The sequence below is a fragment of the Odontesthes bonariensis genome, chromosome 21 (assembly GCF_027942865.1).
Source record: "Odontesthes bonariensis isolate fOdoBon6 chromosome 21, fOdoBon6.hap1, whole genome shotgun sequence".
Classification (NCBI taxonomy): Eukaryota; Metazoa; Chordata; class Actinopteri; order Atheriniformes; family Atherinopsidae; genus Odontesthes; species Odontesthes bonariensis.
The window spans coordinates 19,880,344-19,892,373 of record NC_134526.1 but is presented as its reverse complement, the minus strand read 5'-3'; the positions used below and the strand labels follow the sequence as shown (position 1 = coordinate 19,892,373).

Sequence of the window (12,030 nt, the reverse complement as noted above, 5' to 3'; positions counted from 1 at the left end):
CACAGACGTCTCACCTTCCTGTTGGGGTCTTTTTCCACCAGAGGGCGACAGTACACCGGGACAGGGACATTCTTCATGCGGTTATCCTCTTTTTCATTGGTGGTCTAAAAGCAGAGGTGGTGAGTGGTCAGGAGACAAGATAAGTAGTGTATTATTGTCTTGTTCCATCAAAGCATCCCAATTTCTACTGGGCACAGATTAGAAATACATATGTATAAATAAAAATTAAAAAAACATTCACTGTATGTGGATACACTGCAAATGTGTGCAGCACATACACAACATGAATTAAAGGAAAAACTCCACCGCTTTCACCGATCTGTGACTCAAAAAAGTCGGATCAAATTGTCATTTTTATGGCTAGAAATCAGAAAAAGCGTCCCAGAGCTTTCTGTTTTGAAATGTGTAGAAGAGACTGAACGGCATGTAACAGTCGTAGTTTAGTTATCACTGTGGAAGGTTTTTTACAGTGTTTGTCTTTGGTGTACCCGACCCATTTTTACTCGGATTTTCCAGTCACACAGAAACGACACTATTTGACGATTAAAAATGATCTTAAAGTGGATTTCTTCCTTTAAGAAAACAAAGCTAAGATAAGGCACAGGAGTTAAGAAATAACTGCATCAGTTTGTTAAGTGGGGCAGGTTGAGACAGACAGAGGTTAAAGGTTAAAGGGCTGCAAAACACTGGCACAGGTTGGTATCAACTCCCCAGAAATATGACTTTATCTGAGACCTGCATTCACAAAGTGTGTTCAATGTGTCTCTTCGTAGCATATTTTTAAAATGAATGAAACTGTGATTCTGACTCACATTAAATGAAAAGAACCCTTTAATATTCATGCATTACTAGAGGTAAAGTTGATCACAAATCATACATTTGTGATCTTTTCTCTACAACTGTCTGTCTGCGGGGGGCCGAAGCTTTAGGTGTAAGGTTAAAGGGTGGGGAAGCCTTTAAAGGCGCATGCTGGCACTCTGTCGGTCTCACTTGCCTGTTGTCTCTTCAGCGGGCTGTCCTGAGCGCTGTCCGTCTGACCACCAGTCTGTGGGAGACCAGAGTTAGAGCCACCTGCCTACCAACACACTCTGCCCTCTGGCCTCTGAGCCGCACAGAGTCAACTGTAGCCTGCCAGCCACAGTTTAACTTACACTTGCATGCTATCTAGTCACGTTCATGCTTGAAATCAAGATGAAAAAAGGATAAAGGTGTGATTTTATGGATACTATATATACTATATATTTGATATAATATTAAAAATAATGCTTCATTCAAACAACCCTCACAAAAAATATCTAAGCTTAAAATAAACCTGTTCCACTAATGAATATAGTTTGGATGTCTTAAGTCTGATATATCTTTCTTCTTTGTATTAGCAAATGCCGTTTCTACATCATACCTCTGGATAATATTTTCTGTGATTCAGTTTGAAATCAGTTCTACAAGAGTAATGTAAATATTCACAAGGTTATTTACATGATGCATGTTTACTCTTCCTCAACTAAAGACAGTTTCTAACAAATGTTATATTTTCTCCTGCTGTGTAGCATTTTTCTTAAATCTGCAGTTCCGTTACAGTGTAGGAAATCGCTTTTGTAGCATTTTGTTAGCGTTTTATAAACCTGTCCAAGGCAGAACAGCTAGAAAGTATCAAAAGACAGAGTTGTGCACTGCCAGTTTTGGTCTTTTTTTTTTTTCAAGAATTTGTCAACAATGGGAAATGACCTCTTTTAGTAGAGCGTGTAAGGAGTTTTCACACCACCAGTTGTAAATAGATTCTTCTCCTTGTCATACATGTGCCACAATGTACCAGCCTGAGGCTGAACAACAGTAGCAGTCAGCACTAAAAAGCATTGTGAATGGAGCAGTGACCCACAATCACTTTCATCTGTCCTATCAATCATTTTATTGTAGACCTTATTTATTGTGGACCTAAGGAAATTAATCTGTTGAAAAAAACAGACCTTGTGAGTTTTCTCACATTTACAGCATAATGTAGGATACTGTTTGATCGCGGTCACTTTGATATGTGAGAATTAACCTTAAACAAAAGATAATGAGATTTTGGAACGATGTGCAATGATGTTCAGAAATCATATCAGAATATGTGTTGTATATTAAACCTGCAAAAACAGCTACTTTGCACTCTCAGCTTTGTCGTTACAAATCTTTTCAACTATAATATTTACAAAGCCCAGTTTCGTGTCACAGATTTGAAGAACTGTCTGAACACCAATCCACATGCTCAAAAACAGGTTTACACCTCTTTTGCGGTCTCATATCAGTCACTAAAACATCTGGACGCCCTGACGGGTCTCTGTGGTGTTGGGTGATTTGCGTCGTGCGTACCTGTTTGAAGCGAGAGGGCACACTCCAGCCACAGGCCTGCATAATGCCGTCATCGCGGCGCATGTGCTCACGCACCTGCCTGTACTGTTCACGGCGCTGCTCTCGGCGGGCCAACAGCGCCGAGTCACTGAGGAGAGACGCAACACCGTTACTGGCCAGTCTAGAAGCAATGGGAGGGAAGGAAGAAAGAGCGAAGCGTTAGCAGCCTGGCCAGCCAGCAGCAGGAGGCAGAGAGAAGAAGAGATGAAGACGGGAGGAAGTCAAGAGAAGCGATAGCAATGGAGTTACTAGCAGTTGTTAAACAACGTCTCCTCTGGCTCAAGCAAAGCACTCTTTTCATCACATTAAACTGTACCTCGTGGAAAGATTCTTTGTGTTTCTAAAATGTAAACAAGAACAAAACTGGAAGATCCAGCCTCAGTCAGGCATGCCTTTGTGTCTGTAAGATTGTAGGTGAACAACTGGTGGCCTGTTGGAGAGATTTGAGTGTCTGCGAGACAGAAATCTTGAACTTTACATTTCAAACTTTCCAAACCAATCATGCTTTACTTTCAAAACAAGAAATGAAAGCTGTGTTTAACTATTAGGGTTGCCGTGTTTACTTATCTATCTATCAAAGAAATAACCTTTGAATATCAAGCCCAAAAATACTTTTTGTTGCATGTTACACACATGAAGATTTTTTTGTTTAACGGGATATGAAGGAAACTATAACCAATCCCAAATTACGTCAGTGTGTAACCTTAAACACTCTAAGCTGAATGCTCAAGGAACCACTGGAAGCTCTCTGCTCTGCAAGCCGCCACAAGCGAGCAAGTGAGCCGGCATTCAGACCAAAGGAGAGTGAGAGGAAGACAAGCATGGCGGTTCAGTGTTAAGGGAGTCTGGGGCTAGTTGCTGCTCACTCTTCAGGGAAGAACTCCAGCGTGCGGTTGGAGGTAGAAATCTGGCACATGGTGTGGCTGCGTCGCTGAGTGAAACCGGCAGGCGAGGGAGACTTGTAATGGATGTTGACGCTGTAGTACGGCCGTTTGACAGGTGGAGGACTGGACGACGAGCTGAAGAGACGGGCAAAGCTTGGGGACAAAGAGAGGGACAGGTTTTATCTTTCCAGGATTTGTTTAAAGTTCAAATATTCTTAATATCACTTCAGTGAATGTTTTTCTCACAACTGCCAGATGGTGGATTTCTTTTTCTCTTGGATTGCTGGACTCTCTCTGGACGCCCTGAGAACAGGAAAGAGTGAAACAACCCTTATGAAGTCCTTTGCATGGGGAAACATAAAATGAACACTCAATCAAATAGAAGAGAGTGATGTAACAGACATACGAAAAGATAAAAAAGAAAATGATAGACTAGACTAATGAAAAATGTTAGAAAAAAAACTTTGCTTGTAATAAAGTCGCACGTTTCTTTAAAAAATTGGACTTTTGAGAAGTGACTTGTTCATCCGAGTTCTTCATGTCTTTTTAAGAGCGTTTTCTGGTACCTACCTGATCATCTCTGTCCACCGTACTGCCTCCTGCAGCTCCATCAGTCTCTCTTTGTACTGGTTCCTCTCCATCAGTACACGGGCCATCTCCACCCGAGTGAACCGCCGCCGCTGGGTCATTGTCATGTCCCCATCTTGCATGGGTGATGAAAACTGAGTACAAGAAAGCATTGAGTCATCTTAACCTATCTTAATCTATGATAAAAGAAACGAAAAATAGCAAAAAATGATTCAAAATTATTTCTTGTTTTGTGCCAAAAGATGACCAAACAAGTCAACAAAAAGATATGTGACACTCTGAGCAGAACATTCACTTTGTTAGCTTATATGTGGCTTCTGTGAAGATTTGTTTTCATGGTGAGCAAAGCTGACATGGCCATTGGCATTTTTACTTACATCATCACTTCCTTCATCCTTGGAGTCCCGAGATGCTCCAAGAGCTTCTGCTCTTAACCTGCAGCCAAAAAGCAGTTTTTTATTTCTCCTTTTCGTGTGAATTTTGCCAGGCTATTGTCTGCTGCATCGTGCACATTTTATCTTCCATTACACTGGAATATTTCTCCTACATTTCAGGATCATGAATACCTGGAAGATTTTTTTGATTGGAAACAACTTGCTGTTATTTTTACCTCTTGAGTTCTTCTTCCAATTCCTTGACTCTGGCATCCACCTTGTTCTTGGATTGCCGCACCGCCTCTAGCTCCTCCTTCAGTACTTCCTGTTCTCCCGAGAGCTCGTCCACTTTGGCAATAAGGTCATTTTTCACAATGTTGAGAGCATTTCTGTCAAAGGGCAGAAACACAGTGGAGTAATAAATCAGGAGTGAGAGATTTTTTTAATCTCTATCGTAAAAGTCAATGGTCTGGAATTTTGGGGATTAAAAAAAACTAAGTGTTAATTCTTAAACACTTTTAATGGCCAGGCTTAAAAGCAGATGTAACCAGGTGCTGCTGTATTTGTCACATCTGTCAAGTAGTTGGTATTCCTCGTTTTCCGGTTTGTCCCATTGCTGTAGTAGGAGAGCCTTTTGAGCGTGTCATCATAGACTGTGTTGGTCCGTTACCCCACAACAAGTCTGGTAATCAATTTCTACTTCCCTTGATGTGTGCTGCCACACTAAAACTGACCAATTCTTTTCCACTTTTGACCTCCCCCGAATAATCCAAGCTGACAGAGGCACTAACTTCCAGTCAAAGCTCTTCAAGCAGGTTCTCAAAGACTTAAAAGTACAGCCCACAGTCAGCATGTGCCATCCTGAGTCTCGGGGTGCTTTGGAGCACTGGAATCAGAAGTTAAAGTCAATGCTGCATAAGTACTGCACTGAAATTGAGTTGAAGGATTGTGATGAAGGAAATCCTTTCATTTTTTTTGCTGCTCAAGAGTCCACTCAAGAAAGTTTGAAATGTATAGGATTATGTTTGGCAGCTCCGTGAAAGACTTCACCGCTCACATGCTTTAGCAGGAGAATTTCTTTGTGCTTTTCAAAAGTCCACGAAGCAACGCTATGACCAATCCACAGTTACCTGTCACTTTCAGGTTGGTGATACAGTTCTGGCTTTATTACCTGTGCCTGGCACTACACTCAGTGCCAAGTTTCCAGGACCCTATGAGATTCTTGAAAGATTAAGAGATGCTGATTATGTCACTCCTGAATGTTTGCCACACAAACATGTTGAGACACCTCTTTACAAGCAGAAAACTTCCAGTCCCATGGCAATTCTCAATGGTAGCTCTGCAATGATAGCGGCTAATAACCCTGACTTTTCCATGGGAGATGATGGCTTTACCTTGTGCTCTTTCCCCAAGCAGACTCCATGAATGCCAAACTATTATATTAGATATTAGAAGTGTTCTGTTCTGAACTTAAACCCCGCATTGACGACTTTGTGGATCTGCATTCATAACCTCAGATCATTTCCAGCAGTATAACGTCATAGCTTTTCACATGTGCAATGCACCCGCAACCCTTCAGTGTCTTGTTAACTCTCAGCTGTCTGGGATATCCAACTGTAATGCATACTTAGATGACCTTATTGTCTATACCTATTCTTGGGAAGAACATCTGGCAGTCCTGAAACAAGTGTTCACTCATTTTAAACCTAGCTAAGTGTGACTTTGGAAAGGCCACTGTCACTTAGGTCAGGAACAAGTGAGCCCTGTTGAGACAAAGGTTTCTGTCACCATGGGTTTCCCTGTCCCTTCTACTAGAGAGGTTTTGGGCCGCTTGGGGGAAGTTGTTACAGGCCATGGCTTATTATGGTATGCAGATTGTGTGTGTGTGTGTTTGCAAGAAGCTGGTTTGCTGGCCAAGCTGTGCCATTGCTTGTTCAGGATTGGCTGGATAGTCCTGATTCCTCCTATCTTCTCGTCTGGTATCTGCTCTGCATCCCGATCCACCAATCCCTTCCTTGTAATTTCTGCTATTCATTGCATCTGTGATTTGGTGTGACCAGCTCACCATCGAGACCTGTTTTTGTCTTCTCTCTATTTTTTTCTCTCTTTTGTTAGATTCATTAGGACCTTGGGTGTTAACCATTGTATTTATCATAAAATAGTTTGATCGAGTTTTAGAGTTACTACTTTGTTTTTAGTCCAGACAATCTTAAATAGTTAGACTCCGTTTTGCTAATTTCTTTGATTTGTTAACACCCACAGACTTGGTTTTTAGTTGTAATTTAGCTTCTTTAGCTCATTGTCACTAAGGAATAAATTACTTTTTCTAACACCAATACCATCTGTTTTAATATTACCTCCCTTTTCCTGGCTGAGCCGGGTCAGAACATAGCTACATACAAGCTGGCCTCTCTTCGATGTAACCAGTTTTTTGTCTAGACTGAGTCGTATGATTATAAACAGATAATCTAACATATCAAACCTATCACAGATTATCTTGCTCATTTTACCACATGACAATTCTTTTAGTTATATTACATATATAATTTCTTTTGGATTAAGGGCGAAACGTTTGTAGGATATGTAGAACAGTTATTAATCTTCCATGTGTCTCTTACTTGGTCTCCAGCAGCTGTTTGTTCTCTGTCAGCAGGTTCTCCACTTCTTTTCCCATTCCTGTAACAGTCACATTCAGATCTCTGTAAGTCATCGTGCTTTAACACAAAACATCTAAAATCCACCGGTTCAATTTGTCGATAGACGAGTCAAACGCATTCCTCGGTGCTTCTACAGTAACACTGTCTTTCAGATCAACAAATCTAAATGGCTGTTGCGGAAAAAAGGCTACAAGCCTTCTATATAAAGTGTGACTATTTCAAATAAAGCCAAATAGACTCGTCCAGGGAGCAACATTTTTGTCTTAAAGTAGACGGAGACTACATTGCTGAGGTTTGACTTTGACTTAACCTTTTCAGCTCAAAACAAAAAATGTGTTTTCATAGCAATAATCCAAGTCATTGAGTGCAAAAAACATGCAGAATAAAGTGTTAAACCGTGACGGTGTCATATTTACGTGTTATTATTATCAAGCTCAACTCCCGATTATCTTAATCATTATGAGAAACTAACTGAAAAACTCGAATGCTTATTTGTATGGAAGCAGCAAGCATTGTGCAACATAAGCCGAGCACACAAACTTTAAGCAAAAATTTTAACACAGACAGAAATTCAGACATGAAAACATGTCAAAAACAAACAAACCAAACAAAAAAAAGGATAAGAGGTTCTTATATTTTACAAAGGCTGGTATTGGCTTTACTGTATTCAGAGAGAAGGGTTCTTGGTCAAAGTGGATTAGAGGAGTTAATGTTGTGGTATGCGATCTGACTGCAGAGGCAGAAAAATAAATCCTTCTCTGTTTGGGTTCGACCTGTCCCTCAGACTTGTGGTTTTTAATTTTAGCCTGAGAAAAACAAACTGCCAACTACAGAGAACAACCTGAACGAGGGATTTATTTTTCAATTAATTCGTGCATTCCCGATAAATCCAGTTATTGTGCTGCTTTTGTTTTCTGTTCGATATAATTGTTTGGAGAAGAGCAATAAAGCCCTCGTTTCATAACATTAGGTCTTCACTATAGCTATTGAACTATCAGACTTTATCACAGCTACTTGAGGAAGTCTCCTCGTTGTCTCCTGTTTATCCTTGAAGACATGCACCTTCGATACCGATTTCAATATTTACAGTTTGTACCTCTTTACTGTTGAAATATTCTCTTGTGGTGTCCTAGTTCCAAAAAAAGTTGTGATTATATATTATAAAGTTCTTAAAAAGCAAATAAAATTGGCCAAAAGTTAATTGCATGGCCACTTGCATTAATCTTTTATTAAATAATAAAGAAAAAATAAAAATTTAGGGGTGGGGGATGCAAAGGTGGCACAAAATATAGATATCGAGCTACATGAAAACAGGCACAAGGAAGCAACCAGAAGGCGGTGAAAGCTAGCCAGGAAATGACATAACAAGGAAAAGTGACCATGAGCGTAGGCATGGCACGCCTTACCGAAGAAATCATCACGGACTGGAGGCAAAAGAAGAAGAAGGGGAAGGAGAAAGGGAGATGAGAGAAACAGAACGGAGAAGATTAGAGGGTGAGAGAGAAAGAGAAGAACAGGAAGAGAAGAAAGAAGATGCTGATAAGCATCTATTCATTTAGACTTAAAGTAAGGCTGAAGGACTCAAACACAGAGGCTCCTATTTCACTTTCCTGTTAGGTTTAGTGTTGGTGCAAATTTCAGCCACCCAACATTTGATTTGTTCACCCTCAAATCTATTTTAAAGTCATTGTGAAACAAGCAGAATATCAGAGCGGCGGAGTAAAGGCCCCATAAAATGTTTTTGGTTCTGGATATTTACAAATTTCCTGTACAAGAAAAAAAAGAAACAACACTGAGGTTCCATGTGAAACTCCATCCCAACATGCTGTTTGGTACACTAAACAAAAATATGATATTTTACTGTGTGCAAAACCCAGTGAACCCAGTATTATTTGAAGTATTGCTGTATCCTGGCACTACACCAGCATAAAATTCCCCTGTGCAGTGCCGTAGTAATGCACACAGAAAACAAGTGTTTAGCTCACCAGAATTTTTAATATCTAATTTGAGTTTAAATTTAAAATGTCTCACTTTGTACAGTGTAATATATCTGTACTGTGATTTGCGATTTTGTCACATCAGTGCATGTAGACGCAAAGTTGACAGGTCACCACATAAATATCACGTGTTAACGCACCCCACCGTGTGTCAGAGAAGTTACGAGCAAGGCTGAACAGCACATTTAAAGAATGTTGCGAACTGTGTGGAATTTTGGAAGGCTGCCTCTTCCTAAAAAAAGCTACTTTGATTGGTCAGATCCACAGCCCTGAGCAGACACTGCCTACGCTCCCAAACAGACTGGCTGCTTTTTTTGTTTGAATTAGTAGTCATGGGTGAGACATAAAAATGTGAGAAAGCATTTCATTGGGGAGGGCTGAGTCTCAAACATTTTTTACCAATAATTTCACTTTGTTAGGCCAGGTACTGGTGCATAAGTGATATATAGTGCTAGATATATGGTATGAAATCAAATTGGATTTGATTTTGTGAGGACTTGGAACAGAGGAGTTACAAATTTTACAACTGGCTGCAGAGGAAGCTGAACTGCAGGGTCATGGATTTACACATTTCCGAATTGCTTGATTGAGCAATAACTTAATGATCATATGCTTGTGCTTAAAACTACAGTAATGTGATATCATATAATTTGTATACACTGAGAAATATCATCTTTTAGTGGAGTTTTAAGACTGGAAAGGAGTAGAGAGTGAAAGAAAAAGAAGGCAACCAGTGCATGATAATATACACACCTGAGAACTCGCCTATGGGTGTCACCGGCAGAAGCACATAAAAGAGGGACAAAAAGAAATGGGTGAGAGGTTAACAGACCGCAAGGAGAATGGCTCAAATTTCCCTTCTTATTTCTACTTTGTAAAAATTTAGGGAATTGGAAAAGAAACCCAAGAACGATTTAAATCCCATAACAGAAATGAAAATGAACAAAATCCCTTAAAGTAAAACATGGAGAGTGATAATGGAAAACTGTGAAATCATGAAAAACATGACAGCGAAAGAAGCATTTTGGACGAAATAGTTGATCAAACTAAAAAAGATTTAAATAGATATCAAACTAGATTGAATAGGTCTCTGTCCCGAAGAAAAAAGACAAAATAAGGAAACCAGAGAGACAAATAAACAAATAAAAGCAACACTGCATGAATGGCCTGCTGGGCTTGGGTTTGAACTCCACTGTGTGATATTGTATATTCTTAATGATGACTTTGAAGTGATGCAGAGCAGCAGCCTTCCATGCAAGGAAAAAAAAGTCAGTGCAGAGGCACATTCCCACAGCCTCAAATGTAGCTTCTTCTCTGCAGTGATGCAAAGTAAAAACCGTCCAGCACAATCAAGCATGAGCATTTAGTTTCCTGCAGTTTGTTGCGTACTTTTAGCTTGACGGTAATCATTTCAGGAGCAAGAAACAACGTTTTATTTGTGTTTTCAAACCAAAAAAAATGAAATACACTGACCACAAAAAAAATTAAACTTTCAGGCTCTTTTAGAGAAGGGCATCACTGCTCAATGTATTAAAACCAGCCAAATATGCTGCAGCCAAACTTCTGTTCATACCTAGCAGCTCGGCACCTGCATCCACGTCCCCAATGATGTCCGACTTGGCGTCTTTGATCTCGTGGTAAAGAGAGTCGGTGTTGATGCCGAAAGCCTCATTAACTATGCCCTGAGAGGGGCTGAAACACGAGGAAATTGTGATTTTACGAGACAAAGAGAGGGAAATCTTTCCCATTTTTATTCTTTAAATCAAAAATAATACTTTTTTTTTTATGGCAGCTGTTTACATGCAAGAGCAACACAGGTACCTTTTTAGCACGTGTACTCAAGAAACAACTATGCTGACATTCTAAAACCAAATCTTTCTGAATTAAACCTAATTCTGGCAAAAAATAAAGTCAGACAACCTTAAAGAAAACAGCAGTCTGTGGTTATGTTTTTGAAAGAGGTTCGAATACATTATATGTTTTGTAGGGAGTATGCAGAAATCTTCCCAAACGCAGAAATGATCCTTCAAATCCCTTCAGGGATTTTTATAGCTTAAAAAAAGAGATTGCATTGCTCTTGTAATGTGACATGTTCGATATTGACTCTTTTCTCAACAGATGTGAACTTTATGCCCGTATATCATCAAAGTGTAGTTGTACCTGTTTCCTCCTCCATACACGCGGGGATCCACGCACATTTCCAATTCAGGGGTTGAATCAATAATCTCCTGAAATTCTGACCATTCATCGCTGCTTCCCATTCCTGGAAAAATGTTCCAGACAGACACCACAACTACATGTAAGCAGAGGCTTCTTGTGAGAACTTTAATGCGCTCTCCATTAAAACTGGAGAGGGTGTTGATAGCGCAAGGCTTCAGCTCGGAAAACTGAAGTTTTCAACCAAAGATGTATTTGCTGACATCCTCTTACCAATGCTGACGTTCCTGGTTTCCTGGGACACTTGCACCTCCATATTCCGACTGAGACGCTTGGCACTTTTCCTGCGGTTTCCAGTACGCATTATGTCAAAATCGGACTGCGTGAGGAAGCCCTCGTTGATGGGGGTGACACTAGCGGACGGGACAGAGGAGGTGGGTGTGTTGGACTTGCTTCCTGTGCTGCTGGGTGTGGCTGCGACTGAGTCAGACTCCGATCCGTCCTCCTTGATGTGCGGCAGTAGCGTACAGTGATGAAGATGAGGCGGAGACACAGACAAACAGCATTAGTTGAACATCAAAATGAAGGCACTTAGGCTTCTAGCTATGACACCTGCCAACATATTATTTTCTTCTACCAACTGGTTTATAAACATCTTTTTTTGACTATCAATTCCCTTATTTTTACATTCCTTATTGTAAAGGTGTGAAGTCAACTTTTGAGTTATTCCAGTGTTTCATGGAAGAATTTTTAAAAGTGTTTTGGGACAACTAAAATCTCAAGTAGCTGATGCACATCAACAAGTGATGGCTTGATTTGATTTAAAAACTTCAATGTGTCAATTTACCTGTATGTGCTGCAAACTGAGAGAAAGTTGACTTTATGGGTTCAGCAAACTTTCAGCAAAAGTCTTACAGTGTTTTTCAATCTGTGTTTATGCTCAGTGTGATTTTAATCCCTAATACGAAAACAAACCTCGACAAGA

The 12,030-nt window shown here is 40.1% G+C and overlaps 1 protein-coding gene across 21 annotated transcripts in view; it reads right to left on the bottom strand.

Moving 5' to 3' along the window:
- mapk8ip3 (mitogen-activated protein kinase 8 interacting protein 3) overlaps window positions 1-12,030 on the bottom strand; it is a 28,362-nt gene that overhangs the window by 7,167 nt on the left and 9,165 nt on the right. For 11 of the 21 annotated variants that reach the window (XM_075455036.1, XM_075455017.1, XM_075455024.1 and 8 more), the window contains 14 exons: window positions 11,319-11,550; window positions 11,049-11,151; window positions 10,462-10,580; window positions 9,642-9,653; window positions 8,298-8,315; window positions 6,853-6,910; window positions 4,471-4,623; window positions 4,238-4,295; window positions 3,843-3,994; window positions 3,519-3,575; window positions 3,255-3,425; window positions 2,350-2,509; window positions 995-1,045; window positions 15-104 (listed from right to left, as the gene is read on the bottom strand). In XM_075455036.1, the coding sequence (XP_075311151.1) occupies window positions 15-104; window positions 995-1,045; window positions 2,350-2,509; window positions 3,255-3,425; window positions 3,519-3,575; window positions 3,843-3,994; window positions 4,238-4,295; window positions 4,471-4,623; window positions 6,853-6,910; window positions 8,298-8,315; window positions 9,642-9,653; window positions 10,462-10,580; window positions 11,049-11,151; window positions 11,319-11,550 (1,434 nt within the window). The remainder of the gene's footprint in view (window positions 1-14; window positions 105-994; window positions 1,046-2,349; window positions 2,510-3,254; window positions 3,426-3,518; window positions 3,576-3,842; window positions 3,995-4,237; window positions 4,296-4,470; window positions 4,624-6,852; window positions 6,911-8,297; window positions 8,316-9,641; window positions 9,654-10,461; window positions 10,581-11,048; window positions 11,152-11,318; window positions 11,551-12,030) is intronic. The other 10 variants (XM_075455023.1, XM_075455035.1, XM_075455019.1 and 7 more) reach the window with 7 other exon arrangements.